The sequence below is a fragment of the Ovis aries genome, chromosome 1 (assembly GCF_016772045.2).
Source record: "Ovis aries strain OAR_USU_Benz2616 breed Rambouillet chromosome 1, ARS-UI_Ramb_v3.0, whole genome shotgun sequence".
Taxonomy (NCBI): Eukaryota; Metazoa; Chordata; class Mammalia; order Artiodactyla; family Bovidae; genus Ovis; species Ovis aries.
Genome location: NC_056054.1, coordinates 264,320,954 through 264,335,894, shown reverse-complemented (window position 1 = coordinate 264,335,894; position 14,941 = coordinate 264,320,954). Strand labels below are relative to the sequence as shown.

At 47.1% G+C, this 14,941-nt stretch overlaps 1 protein-coding gene across 1 annotated transcript in view; it reads left to right on the top strand.

Moving 5' to 3' along the window:
• The window catches only part of HSF2BP (heat shock transcription factor 2 binding protein), an 83,902-nt gene extending 69,670 nt beyond the window's left edge, over window positions 1-14,232 (top strand). Inside the window, exon 8 of the mRNA XM_004003373.6 lies at window positions 13,507-14,232. Coding sequence (XP_004003422.1) covers window positions 13,507-13,715 — 209 coding nt within the window. The 3' untranslated portion in view covers window positions 13,716-14,232. The remainder of the gene's footprint in view (window positions 1-13,506) is intronic.
• The last annotated feature ends 709 nt before the right edge of the window (window positions 14,233-14,941 follow it).

The window sequence follows — 14,941 nt, the reverse complement described above, 5'->3', positions numbered from 1 at the left end:
ATCTGAATTAAATTCTCCCATTCATTTTAGTGAACTAAAATTTCATTCATTTTAGTTCACTGATCACTAAAATGTTGATGTTCACTGTTGCCATCTCTTGCTTGACCATGTCCAATTTACATTGATTCATGGACCTAACATTCCAGGTTCCTATGCAATATTGTTCTTTACAGCATTGGACTTTACTTTCACCACCAGACACATCCCCAGCTGCATGTTGTTTCCACTTTGGCTCAGCTGCTTCATTCTTTCTGGAGTTATTTCTCCACTCTTCTCCAGTAGTATATTGGGCACCTACCAACCTGGGCAGTTCATCTTTCAGTGTCATATCTTTTGCCTTTTCATACTGTTCATGGGGTCCTGCAGGCAAGAATGCTAAAGTGATTTGCCATTCCTTTCTCCAGTGGACCACATTTTTCAGAACTTTCCACCACGAATCTATCTTGGGTGGCCCTGCACAGCATGGCTCATAGTTTCATTGAGTTAGACAAGGCTGTGGAACAAGTGATCAGTTTGGTTAGTTTTCTGTGATTGTGGTTTTCATTCTGTTTGCCTTCTGATGGATGAGGATAAGAGGCTTGTGGAAGAGGCTAGCCCCTTAGCCGCTCCCTGAGAGAAGGGAGTCTGGGCAGCTCTGGTGTGGCCTGTTCCTGGCCTTCCCAAGGGGGCCTCTGTCTCCTAGCAGGGAAACCAGGATCCGTCCAGCAGATTGCCAGCTTCCTCCTGGAGGCAGAGGAGAGTCTCGCAACTCTGGGGTCTTCAAGGGTGTGTGTAGGGGGTGTGTGTGGGTGTGTGTGTATATGGTGGGGTGTTGTTGGGGGTGTGTGAGTGTGTGTGGGGTTGTGTGTGTGGGGGGGTGTTGGAAAGGATTAATTCACAGTTTCTATCACAGTTCAGAAGAAGGTTTCTTTAATTTTAAAAAAGATGATAAGGACTGTTGCTTCCAAGATAAACACCCAACTTGTCGATTTGCTGGTGTCTTGAGAAGAGTCAGGAGGTATGGGGCAGCCAACTGACTGATAAGAGGATATGTTAGTCGCTCAGTTGTGTCCAACTCTTTGTGACCCCATGGACTGTAGCCCACTAAGCTCTTCTGTCCATGGAATTCTCCAGGCAGGAACACCGGTGTGGGTTGCCATTTCCTTCTCCAGATAAGAGGATGGTGGACTGGTTTTTATCGAATTAAAGTGCTACATAGATTCGTCGGCTAAAGGGGCACAGTGAGGTGACTGTGATGTTTTCCAGGGCAGGCTGGCTGGAGGCAGTCTGCTCAGAGGCCAGCTGGGCCCAAGGAGCTTACAGAGCAGGGGCTTGGGGAGTACTTGACCTCAGGGCAGCCATCGTGGGATGCCTTTGTCTGCATCCAGAGCACCTTCTTCCTAATTGCTGAGTCCCTTGCAAGCCCAGCTGCCCACCTCAGAGCTGCTCTGAAACCGTGGGCATGAGAGCAGGGGAAGGATGTGTGGAGCGTAGAGGCAGGCGAGCCAGGAAGCCTGGGGTCACCCGTCCTTTAGTGGCGCTCTGCTCCCGTGTGGGTCCTGCGTCCTGTGTGAGGACCCTCCTTACCCTGCCTCTTTGCTGGAACCTGGCCAGCCCCTCTTTTCCCCCGCCAGTCTGCCAGGGTGCCTGCCATTACAGGCACATGGTCTGTGCCCCACGTGGTGCTCGGCCATCACCTGCAGTCTGACAAGAGCTCCGTCAGCTCTTGTCCAGCGCAGGAGGGACGTGGGTCTGGCCTCTGGAGGTCACTACAAGGTCCCTGGCTCTCTGTTCATGTTTTGACTGAGGTTCCTAGGCTGTCTATCCTCAGTGTGTGGGTTTCCCTCATTTCCCTCACTTGAGAGCAGAGCGTTATGGACCAGTCCTTGGGGAACCCGTGTCCTCTGGGCTATGTACCACATGGCCGGTTTACAGAGCCATGAGCCCACCGCACATGGGACTGACTCTCACAGCCATGTGTAGAGCGGGTTGTGTTTGCCCCATCTGTCACCTTGGGCATAAATGTGTCACAGAAACTGTTTTTTCTCTGGAGTCACTGCTCGCAAGTGGGGGAACCCCGGTCAGAACCTGCTTTGCTTCCCCATGCGGCGTGTGGCAGGCACCTGCTTGGAGAGCACATTCACCCCCTTAATCTCTCACCTGCAGATTCACTCATCTAGTCTCTAGACACGGTTGAGCACCTGCTGATTACCAGGCGGGCGGCTGGCCCGGGAGGTGAGGTGGGGAGCGCTGAGCCCTGACCTGTGCCTTCTCTGCTGGGCAGTGGCCAGGAGAGCTGCCCTAGAGGGGCAGGAGAGCTGTGCCAGCGGTCTTTCCAGACTCTGAGTAGGGCCGTTAGACCAGCATCCAGATGTCCTGGACTCCTTGGGAAGGCAGGCCTGGAGAGCTGTGGGACGAAGCTGTGCGGGAGGACTGGGGTGGAGGTGGAGGGTGCACCCCGGGAGCGGTGGGGTGGGGTGGGGTGGGGTGGGGTGGGAGGGGGAGCCCATGGAAGGGAGAGGCAGTGAAGGGAAGGGGTGTGGCCTGTGGGACCTCGTGGGCCTTCTGGGGTCTGCAGTGCTGTCTGGTGGCCTCTTGAGGACCCTGGGTAACCTACAGTGAAGAGAATGCTAAGGCACCTGTAGTTTTGAATATACACAGAAGTCTGTTAGGCCTGACTGGTAGAGCACAGGATGAGGTATAGCAGGTCAGGTGTGTCTGGCTCTGGGGGTTGTGTGACGCCACACGACTGACTGTTCAGTATGTTTGCTGTATGGTGCGTGTTCGAAGCTAAGTTGACATTTCCAAATATTTGGAGGTTTTTAGATGTGTTTCTGGTATAGATTTGCAATTTAATTCTACTGTGGTAAGAGAACGTACATGTCTGGTTCCAGTCCTTTTTTATTTATGGAGACTTGGCTTTTAGTGCCAGATGTGGTCTATCTTGTGAATGCTCCACCACACTTGATAAAGATTGCGTCTAGTATTGTTTTGGGGTGGTGTGTTCTATAAGCGTTAGTAACAACAGCAGCAGCTTTCAGGTTGGCTGATATGTTGTTTAGTCTTCTATATCCTTACTGATTTTTAACTTTTCTATCAGATATCAAGAGAAGAATGTTGAAATCTTTGACCATGACTGTGGATTTACTTTCTTTCCGTTCTGTCAGTTTTCACTTCATGTGTTTTGAAGCTCTCTTATTCAGTATGTAAACATTTATGTTGGTTATGTCCTGTTAATAGATAGAGTTTTCTTTTAATCATTTCAAAATGTCCTTCCTTATCCCTGGTAATAGTCCTTCCTCTGAATGCTACTTTACTTGAGGCTAGTATAGCCCCTGCGTCTTTCTTTTGATTAGTATTGACTAACTGAGAGTCGTTCAGTCGTATCCAACTCTTTGCGACCCCATGGTCTGTCTATGGAATTCTCCAAGCAAGAATACTGGAGTGGATTGCGATGCCCTTCTCCAGGGACTCTTCCCAACTCAGGGATCAAACCTGGGTCTCCTGCATTGCAGGTGGGTTCTTTACTGTCTGAGCCATCAGGGATTAGTATTAGTATATTTAAATACATATGCAAAACATACATGTATAAAATACACTTGTATGTATATAAAATGTTAAAAAAATGTATTTCCATTCTTTTACCTGCCTTTTTCTTTATATTTAATGTGGATTTCTTGTAAACAGCATATAGTTGGGCCTTGAATTTTTAAAATTAATTTAAAAAATCTCTGCTTTTTAATTGTAATGTTTAGATAATTTGTTTGATTTGATTATTAATTTCTTTGGGTCTTAAGTGTCATTTTACTATTTGTTTTCTACTTTTCACATCTGTTCTTTGTTCTTTTTCACCCTTCTTTTTTTTGGATGAATTTAGTAGTTTTGTTTGATTCCATTTTATCTCCATTACTGGTTCATTAGCTACTTCTCTTTCTAAAAAGTATTTCTTATAGTGGTTACTCTGGTGCATAAGATATACGCACTTAGCTTATCACAGTCCACCTTCCAGCCGCTCACGTGTAGTGTGAACAGTATACTTCGTTTCCCTCTTCTGTTCTCTTAAAATTGTTATATGTGTGTTGAAAACCTAGAAATAGATTTTTATTATTTTGATTTAATCAGCTCCCTTTTAAAGAGATTGAAAAGACAGGAAGAAAAGCGTGTGTGATTGCCCACTCCTGGCGCTCCCATGCCTTTGTGTGGATCTCAGTTTCCACCTGTAGCATTCTCCTGCCTAAAGGACTTTTACCATTTCTTGGGGCGCAGGCTTGCCTGGGGTAGAATTCTCTCCATTTCTGTTTGTCTTACAAAGCGTTTATTTGCCATGATTTTCAGAGGATACTTTGTTGGGTGTGGGCTTCCAAGTTTCATTACTTTGAAGACATTGCCCCTGCCCTCTGGCCCTCCTGTGTGCTCACCAGGAGTCTTCTTACCTTTCCTCCACCTCACGTGGTTTTTCCTCTTTTCCCTTCTGTGAGTCTCTCTTTATCACTGGGGTTCAAACATCTTGGTGCGTCAGACAAGCCAAGCCTTGTTGCAGCTCTCTAGGTTTGTGGTTTACCTCACATTTCGGTATTTGGGGCCGCTGTATCTTCACGGTGCATTCATGTCTTCCAACCCCTCTCCTTCCAGGACTCTAACAACCAGTTTGGTGTTATCCTATGGGTCACTGCTGCCCTTTGCTTTTTTTTTCTTTCAGCATTTTTCCTTCTTTGTGTGAGGGCACAATTTCAACAAAGCAAATGACAGCAGGAGTGAATTTGGTAGCTTTCTGCTTCCCCTGCGGGTGTGGTGCGGCTGCGCTCCTCCTCAGGAAGCACTTGGGAGCTGGCCATCTGTGCGTCCAGCCCCCAGCCTCATCTTCTCATCCCTGCTGCTGCTTCCCCCTACGCGGCATCATCTCCGGAAACGGAAACCGCTGCTGGCACAAACCTTCTTGCTTCAGATGGACTATCCATAAGCTAAACTTCCCAGAAAAATATCCCGAAAGGTAACCCTTGGAATCTCTTTTAGGTAAGATGCCTGAATCCTGACAGGCCATAGTTGTGTGATAATCGTCACAGCTGGAGGCAGCACGGCAGCCAGTCAGAGTCTAGCAGCCACGTTTATGGGGCTCCTGCTCCACCCAGCATGGGGTTATTATATGTATTATCTCACATGCCTCTCAAACCCTCTGAGATGGGCCTGTGTCCTGGGGCCGAGACTCAGAGAGAGTGAGAAGTCCTTCCTGGCCAAGGCCGGGCAGTTAGGAAGGTACCTTGTGTGCTGGTCACATCCTGGCCCTCTGACTTCATACTCCCCGCCTGAGCCTGTGCGAACGTTCTCTCCTGGGCCATGCTGTTGTTATTGTTTAAACCTTCATTTACTTTGAGATGTGAAAATTGTGTGTTACCTCCATTTAAGAGATGATACACCATTCTGAGAATTCTGTGTTTTCCGGCCGTACTTCTGTTATGGTTACTGACATCTGCGTATTTTAATGTGTTACGACGAGTGTTGAAGTGGGACTAATTTGGGTGTGAGTCAGGCTCTGCGTGTGTGTCAGAGCTGACCCATCTGCTGTGCAAGTGTGTTTTAGAAAAGGAGCAGGTTCCTAGCTGGGCCAGGTGACCTTTTCCCACTCCCCTCTGTGTGTGATCTGTTGTCTGAAGTATTGTGTTAAGGATATGGAGAAAGCTGAGAAGTGATTTGGAAAGAGGGCAGTGTGGAGTCTGTGCTGGAGGGCAATCCAGAAACAGGAGCTGATGGAAGGAGCCAAGATCCTCACATCCTGTAATTGGTAAAGGTTGACATTATAACATCTTTTTGGATTTTGGAAAGGAAAAAGGAGAAATAGAATAAATTATTAGATGCTTTATGTTCCCAGATCTTCAAAATCCAACTTGAAAGCATTCTCTAGGGAACCTTTCCAGATGTCCCACCCCCAAGACTGATCATTCCTTCCTTAGGGTATCATGACGAATATTACCAACAGACTTGTATTTGTACTTTCTCATCTGTTACTTGTTAATGGCCTGCAACTACTTTACTGAAAAAAAATCCCTAACTAGGTAAGAGAGTAGAGACTAGAGGCTGTATTTATTTTGTCTCCCATAAAGGACACTGCTGCGCTTGGCATCTCCTCTGCAGACTTCACTGAGGAGTTGGGAGGGCCTTCCTCTGCCCCCAGGGTGGCCGGCACCATGGGCAGGAGCGCTCAAGCAGCACCTGTCTTACAGGTGTCCCTGAGCGCCGGTCCTGCCTGGGAACTGGAGGTTCAGAAGTGACCAGGCCAAGCTCTTCCCTCGTGGAGCTTACATTCGGTTCGGGAGACCTGGCAACCAGCAGAGTGGTGGGAATCTTCTAGTACAGTGAAGACAGGGTAGTAAGAGGGCTCCCGGGGCCAAGTGGGACTGCTTTTTGGGCAGTGGAGACCCGAGTGAGGTGGAGGAAGAGCTGTCAGAGCTCTGTGATGAGGGGTGGTGCGGGAAGGCTGTGCAGTGGCCCTGGGCTGTGAGGACGTGGGGGCAAAGCAGCCAGTGTGGTAGAGAGGCGTGGGGGAGTGTCAGGAGAGGATGTCAGGGACCCGCTGGGCTGGAGCGGCCTCTGCAGGCAGAGCAGGGGTGGCCCTGGGCTGAGGGGCTGTCTCCAGGCTCCATCTGGCTGCTGCAAGGGGATCGGGGCAGGCGCGGGGTGTGGGTGAGAAGGTCGTGGTAGTCTGGGGACAGCAGGGATGGTAACAGTGATTGATGTGACTGGATTCAAGATCGATTTTGAAGGGAAGGGAATATGAGGGAGGGGAAGCCAGGTTGATGCTTAGGTTTGGGGCTGAGTAGTTGGTCCCTGGGCTTCCCTGGTGGCTCAGTGGTAAAGAATCCACCTGCAATGCAGGAAATGTAGGTTTGATCCCTGGGTCAGGAAGATTCCCTGGAGAAGGAAATGGCAACCCATTCCAGTATTCTTGCCTGGGAAATCCCATGGACAGAAGAGCCTGGCGAGCGACAATCCATGGGGTTGCAGAGTTGAACACAACAGTCCATGGGGTCACAAAGAGTCAGGCACGACTGAGTGACCGAACAATAAATTGTCCCTGGTGGTGCTGTTGGGGGGACTTGGGAGAAACAGTAATTCTTCTCATGTTAAATTCGGGAGGCCTGTTCCATGTTCAGAGGGAGATTGAAGGGCACAGTTGGATTTGTGAGCTGAGCCACGCAGAGGCCGGGGCTGGAGGCCACCCTGTGAGCCGTCATGGTGTAGGACGCCTGTGCGGCTGCAGCAGTGGACACCATCCAGGGAGTGAGAGGGTCTGAGGCTGGGCCTGGGCCGCACCAGCGTTTTCAATGCAAGAGGAAAAGGAGGAGGAGGAAGCAGGGAGAGAGAGGGACCATGATGAGGCAGGACGAAGGCGAGGAGGGAACCCGGAGAGCACGGTGTCCTCCAGCTCCTGTGAAGACCGTGTAGCCAGACACTGTAAGCTGAGCAGCAGTCGGAGAACCTGCCGGCCGGGAGAGGAGAGGACCTGGCTGAGGGGCTTGCAGGGGAGCCTGCGGCTGGGTGGTCAGCAGCCCGACTCAGTACACGCCAGGTGTTAGGATCCTGAAGTGTCTCAGGCAGTGACCCTGGTGTTTGGGAATGGCTCCCAGACTGGCTCTGAAGGCAGCTGCAGGAGGCGTTCTGGACACTTCTGAGCAATGGTGGCGTGTCTGCTGGCGTGGTGGCCCTCACAGGTGACCACTCGGTAGAGGGCAGGCTCTGGTGTGAGAGCTCTGGAGCTCGGCAGAACGGCTCCTCTCCTGTTCTGCGTGCTCTGGAGACGCTCTGGGCTGGCTGTGTGGCCAGGCCTGTCCTGGAGGGAGACCCGGCAGTTCCCTCCAACAGCTGCTGGCCCTGCCCTCTCCTGCTGCGTGCAACCACACTGATGGAGGCACCGGTTTCCTTCTGTTGGTTTTGTTTCATTCAGTAGATTAGAGTGTCATGGAGAGCGATTAAAAATCCAGTTGTATTTCAACTATTCTTGTGATTTAACAAGATTCTGTGGTCAGACCTTTTGTTGCTGCTGCTGCCAAGTCACTTCAGTCGTGTCTGACTCTTTGCAACCACATGAACGGTAGCCTACCAGGCTCCTCTCATGGAATTCTCCAAGCAGGAATACTGGAGAGGATAGCCATTCTTTTCTCCAGGGGAATCGTCTCAACCCAGGGGTTGAACCTGGGTCTCCTGCATTGCAGGCAGATTCTTTACTGTCTGAGCCACCAGAGAAGCCCATATTCCCTTATTATTTCTTAAATATCTGTGTCTGTAGTGAAGTCTCTTTCATTCCCAACGCCTGTAATCTGTGTCTGTCTTTTCTTCTCCCCTCCTTTCCTTGTTTGGCCTGGCTAGAATTTTTTCAGTTTCGTAGATTTCTTTTTAGCAGGGTCAGCTTTGGGGTTAACTTTTTTCCCCCTAGTTTTTTGTTTGTCCTCATTTGTCTTGATTTCTATTCTTTATTTTTACTTTCCCTTGGCTTGTTTTTGGTTTGATTTTTTTACTTTTATATTTAAAAATATACTTATTTTTGGCTGCGCTGGGTCTTTGTTGGTGTGCATGGGCTTTCTCTAGTTGCAGTGAGCAGGGAGTGCGCTTTCTTGCGGTTCATGGGCTTCACTGTGTGGCTTCTCTTGTTGGGGAGCATGGGCTCTAGAGCTTGGGCTGTTAGTTGGCAGCCTGTGGGCTCAGTAGTTGCAGTGCACAGGCTTAGTTGCCCCGTGGCATATGGATTCTTCCCAGAGCAGGGACTGAACCTGGCTGTGTTCCCTGCACTGGCAGGCAGATTCTTAACCACAGGACCACCAGGGAAGTTCCCCCCCCACCCCCCGCCTATTTTTTTAAGGTGAAAGGTAAGGAAATTTATTTGAGACCTTTGTTCTTGTCCAACACAAGCATTCAGTGCTATAATTTCCCATGATAAGCAGTGATTTAACTCTGTCTACAAATTATGATAAAGTGTTTTATTTTCATTTCAATCACAATAATTCCTAGTTTTCCTTATGACTTCTTCTTGATCCACAGATTATTTAGAAAAAATTCTGAATAATATTTGGAGTTTTTTTTCACATATTTTCTGTTACTTAGTATGTATTTCTGTATTTTTAACTTAATTCTTTGTGATCACAGAACGTACTTTGAATTCTTTTGAATGTGTATTTGGTCGAATTGGTTGATACTGTTGTTCAGGGATTCTGTATCTTCACTGATTTTCTTTCTTCCTTTTAAAAAATCAATAATGGAAATAAAAGTATTACATTTCCAACTCTAATTGTGAATTAATTTATAATTAGTTATCTGTCATATGTAATATGCCACTTTAATGGCAGAAAGGGAAGAGGAACTAAAGAGCTTCTTGATAAAGGTAAAAGAAAGTGAAAAAAATGGCTTAAAACTCAGCATTCAAAAAGCAAAGATCATGGCATCTTGTCCCATCACTTCGTGGCAAATAGATGGGGAAACAATGGAAACAGTGAGAGACTTATTTTCTTGGGCTCTGAAATCACTGCAGATGGTGATTGCAGCCATGACATTAAAAGGCGCTTGCTGTTTGGAAGAAAAGCTATGACAAACCTAGGCAGTGCATTCAAAAGCAGAGAGATCACTTGGCCAGCAAAGGTCCATATAGTCAAAGCTATGGTTTTTCCGGCAGTCATGTATGGATGTGAGAGTTGGACCATAGAGAAGGCTGAGCACCAAAGAACTGATGCTTTCAAACTATGGTGCTGGAGATGACTCATAAGAGTCCCTTGGACTGCAAGGAGATCAAACCAGTCAATCCTAAAGGAAATCAGTCCTGAATATTCATTGGAAGGACTGATGCTGAAGCTCCAATACTTTGGCCACCTGATGTGAAGAGCTGACTTATTAGAAAAGATCCTGATGCTGGGAAAGACTGAGGGCAGGAGGAGAAGGGGACGACAGAGGATGAGATGGTTGGATGGCATCACTGACTCAATGGACATGAGTTTGAGCAAACTCAGGGAGATGGTGAAGGACAGAGAGGCCTGGCGTGCAGTGGTTCATGGGGTGGCAAAGAGTCAGGTACAACTTGGCACCTGAATAACAGCAGCAGCATCTATCATATATTGCTTTGTTTCTTTTGAAACTCTGTTGTTAGATACATACCTAGTTAAGTCGGCTATGTCTTTTTGATCCACTGACCTCTTTATAATTATACAATGACCTTCCTAAGCACGTGGTAATATTTTTTGTTCTGAAGTCTACATTGTCTGATAATACAGGCTTTGCAGGCTTCTTTTAATTAGTGTTTGCATGGCGTGTTTTTTTATATGCTTTCATTTTTTACCTGTGTCTTTATTTTAGGTGCCTTGTAGATAATGTATAATTGAGTCTTGATGTTTTATGCATTCTATATCTTTTAAAACTTTTTTATTGGAGTACAGTTGCTTTACACTGTTTAGTTTCTGCTGTGCAGCGTAGTAAATCATTTATTCATCTGCATATATCCACCTTTTTTAGACTTCCTTTCCATTTAGGTCTACAGAGCACTGAGTAGAGTTCCCTGTGCTATAGATTCTCATTAGTTATCTGTTTTATACGGAGTCAGACATGATTGAGCGACTGAACAACAACAAAATATGTCAGTCCCAATCTCCTGATTCATCCTGTGTATCTCTATCTTTTAATCAATGTGTTTATACAGTTTTCAGCTAATTTATACAGAAATACATAAATACTTCTAGTTGTTTCTTTTCCCTCTTTTTGTCTGCTGTTGGATTGGGTATTTACTATTCTATCTGCACTGTTCTCTTATCATTTACATTTTAAAGTTTTGGGTTTTTTTTTTAGGATTTGCCCTAGGGTTTATAATATGCTCTTTAATTGAGATTACATCATATGAAATGCCAGGCTTGATGAAGCACAAGCTGGAATCAAGATTGCTGGGAGAAATATCAATAACTTCAGATAATGCAGATGATACTACCCTTATGGCAGAAAGCAAAGAGGAAGTAAAGATCCTCTTGATGGAAGTGAAAGAGGAGAGTGAAAAAGCTGACTTAAAACTCAACATTCAAAAAACGAAGATCATGGCATTGGTCCTGTCACTTCATGGCAAATAGATGGGGAAACAGTGAGACTTTATTTTCTTGGGCTCCAGAACCACTGCACATGGTGACTGCAGCCATGAAATTAAAAGATGCTTATTCCTTGGACGAAAAGCTATGACCAACCTAGCAGAGGCATTACTTTGCTGACAAAGGTCTGTATAGTCAAAGCTATGGTTTTTCCAGTAGTCATGTCATGAATATGAGAGTTGAAACAGGCTGAACGGCAAAGAACTGCTGCTTTTGAACTGTGGTGTTGGAGAATACTCTTGAGAGTTCCTTGGACTGCAAGGAGATCAAACCAGTCAATCCTAAAGGAAATCAGTCTTGAATATTTATTGGAAGGACCGATGCTGAAACTGAAGCTCCAGTACTTTGGCCACCTGATGGGAAGAACTGACTCATTGGAAAAGACCCTGATGCTGGGAAAGGAAAGACTGAGGGCAGGAGGAGAAGGGGACAACAGAGGATGAGATGGTTGGATGGCATCACCGATTCAATGGACGTGAGTTTGAGCAAGTTCCAGGAGTTGGTGATAGACAGGGAAGTCTGGCATGCTGCAGTCCATGGCGTTCCAAAGAGTCAAACATGACTGAGTGACTGAACTAAATTGAACTGAATTATTATTAACTGTATTAGTTAATCAGAGTTGATTTTAAATTAAAACATTAAAAATCTTTGCATAATAATGTACTGCTTCAAGTATGTTGCAAGAGTCCTAAAACAGTGTTTTCCCATCTATTGATCATATTTATTTCAAATTCCTTTTCTAGTTGTTTCTACATCTAGGTTATCTCTGAGTCTGGTTCTGTTGATTATTACTTCAGTGGAGTTTTATTCCCCTTGCTTTGTCACTATAATTTCTGAATGAATGGTGGGCCTTGTGTGTAGGGCAGTAGAGTGGAGGTCAGTAGGCTTTTCCTGTAGTGAGCTAGCTGGTAACTATTTTGAACTTTGAGAATCACGTGTGGTTTCTGTTGTATATTATTCTTCTGTTTGTTTTCTTTTAAAATAACCCTTTAAAAAGGTAACAGACACCCTTAACTCACAGCCTGTGTGGAAACATGGGCTGACTCTGGCCTGCATGCCAGCCTCTGCAGGAGAGAATGAGGTAAATTTACAGGTCCTGTTCTGCTGGGGTGGTGGTGTCGGGGCTGGGCTGGGCTTGGGGTTCATTGCTGTGGTTGCCTCTGCACTGCTGCTTTCAGAACGTCTCCTTCCTGTGCTGACGGTGCGGAGTGAGTGGCCAGAGCAGTCTCCAGCCTCAGCTGAGGGCCTTCCCTTTGGTCTGTGTCCCAGAGGGGTCCCCTTCCGTGCTTTTGCTCCCTGCCGTAGACTGCTCTCCTTGGCTGCTGGGTGTTTGCTGGGCCACTGCAGGTCGTGGGGTGAGTGGGGGGAGCTCCCTCTTACGCCTCCATCCGAGTGGGCGCCTTCACAGAGATCCTGTCCTCCTTCCCGTGGCAGCCGCTCTGCTGTGTCTTTGGTTGTTTTTGTGCCAGAGAGTTTCCTTCCCGTCCCCCCAGACAGAAGGATTTCACGGTCTGGACCCAGGGAGGTTTCTGCCTCCCAGCACAGCAGTCTTAATGTGTCTCGATGCTTTTGTTCAGTACAGAAGGGCTCGGGGCAGGGCGATGGGGAGGGAGGTATGGGGTGTGTGTGTGTGTCTGTGTCTGTGTCTGTGTCTGTGTGTGTGTGCGTTCCATGGCAGTACCCACTGAGCGCTTGTTTAGTCTACTCTCTTCAATCCACTTACAGCTTAAAGGTTTTTAAAGTGTAGTGCTAGGAAAGAGGTACAGATTTTGAGTCTGGTTCCTATTACAGAGTCTAATGAAGAAATAACTGCGTGGCATGTTTAACGTTCCCATTGGAGAGCCACGGTGAGAAGGGGATCCGTGGTGTCCGGGTTACAGCTTGCTTGGGGCTCTTGTTCCTGTCCGGCTGCTTCCACTTGCCTGCTGTGGTCCATGGCTGCCGGCTCTGTAACTCCAGGGAGCCTCCCATGGAAAACGGAAGGCAGCTTGAGTGTTGTAGCCATGACTTCGCAGAGCTCAGTGGCCTGAGGGATGCCTCGTCAGTATGTGGTCTCTCGGTTGGCTGAACTTGGAGTGAAAGTGAAGTAAATGAAAGTGAGTGCTTTAAAGCACTCATATAAGTGAACAGAATTACAGCAGACTACATGAAAAGCCCTCATATTTTTTAGTTCAGCATTTTAAAATTACATACTTGTGAGTAATAGTTGAAGGTGGAACATTAATAAGTAGAAGATACTGTTTTCATGTGCCTTTCGTGAGCTCAGTTTTTACGTCAAGAAGTGACACCATTTTGGGTCAGTTCGTAGTTCAGTAAACTGTCCAATCCATCGTTCCAAAAGACCAGGAGGCCCTGAGGGTGGCTTCTGCCCAGGGTCCCCTTGGAAGGTTTTATTCTAACCGGAGCATTACCTCTTCCCCAGATCCCGACGCAGAGGTGTGTCTCCACGTGCTGCGCCTCGTCCAGTCTGTGGTGCTGGAGCCAGAAGTCTTCTCCAGGTCAGCCGCTGAGTTCCGGAGCTCCTTGCCCCTGCAGCGCATCCTGGCTATGGCCAAGAGCCGCAATCCCCACCTGCAGACCGTGGCCCAGGAGCTCCTGGAGGACCTGCGTGCTCTGGAGCGTGATGTGTAGGGGCGCTCATGCACCATCTTCTCCCCGGGTCCCCACTTTGTCCTCCAGAGTCACCAGCCATGTGCCACGTTACACATGCAGATGTGATGACTAGCGATGGGTGTGAATTGATATGTATCTACAGGACTTCCTCTTGGAAGTAAAAATTCTTGTGGGTGGTTGTTTAACCTTGCCAAAAGGGGAGCCTGAGGAAGGATCTGTCCTTCCAGAAAGGCCCATGTCAGCTGCAGCCAAAGAGGGCCTTCTCAGAGCGGCTCCTGCTGCCTAGGAGACTCTGAGACCTGTTGGCTCCCTCTAAAAGCGGGAGGTTAAATAACCACCTACCCCATTGGTCAGCATTTTCCTGAGATACATGTTTTGAAAAACAATTCATTCTCATGATTATAATTAATCCCCCCAGTTCACGTTTACCTTCCAACCTTTGGTGAACCTATTATTTCAAATGACATTGGACATTTTAGTTCTGTATTTTTTTTGCCTCTTTTGTTTTTGAATAAATAAAGCCAGAAGAATCATTGATGTGCTATAACCATTGTTTTCTGAAGTATTATAAACTTGGTATTAGGAAGTTGCATATTACAGTGCATATACGTGGCTGGAGAAAAAACTCTCCTTGCGTTGTTCTGGGCCCTTTGGCTATAAACTCAGGGATCCAGTTTTTCATATAACATTATCATGGAACAGGCCTTCACACAGTCGCTTGAAGTTCTTTAAATGATGTGCACAGGTGTGTGTCCTTCTCAGCTGCATCTGGTCCTGTGACAGAGAACAGAGGAGGACACTCTCTGTTTCTCGTGGGTGCTGCTATATGTGAGCAGAGTCCCCTCTGTCGCTCCTTAGAGTCACGGCAGCGTGTGCTGTGTCCCTCAGGATGATGCCGCAGGCCCGTGGGCTCTGGGAGTTCTGCAGTTGCATAAACACAGACTAGCGTCCTTTCCTGCGGCAGCCCCGAGCACATGTGTATGCTGTTTCTGTGTGCGTGGCAGTTTGGAATAACTTCATTTTCCTTTTAAGCAGATTTTAGAGGCTTTGTGCAGTTTATGGCTGAGTCTGAATGAAGGAGCTTATATATATACACAGTTGCTTGAATTTCACAAGCTGACATATTGTGGAACCTGGCTCATCAAAAGCAGAGAAAAGTTGTAAAAGGCAATTTAAAATTCACGGAGGCAGACATTGGTCCATCTGTGCTGTGTGGTGCTGTGGGCCCTGATGACTGGCAAATA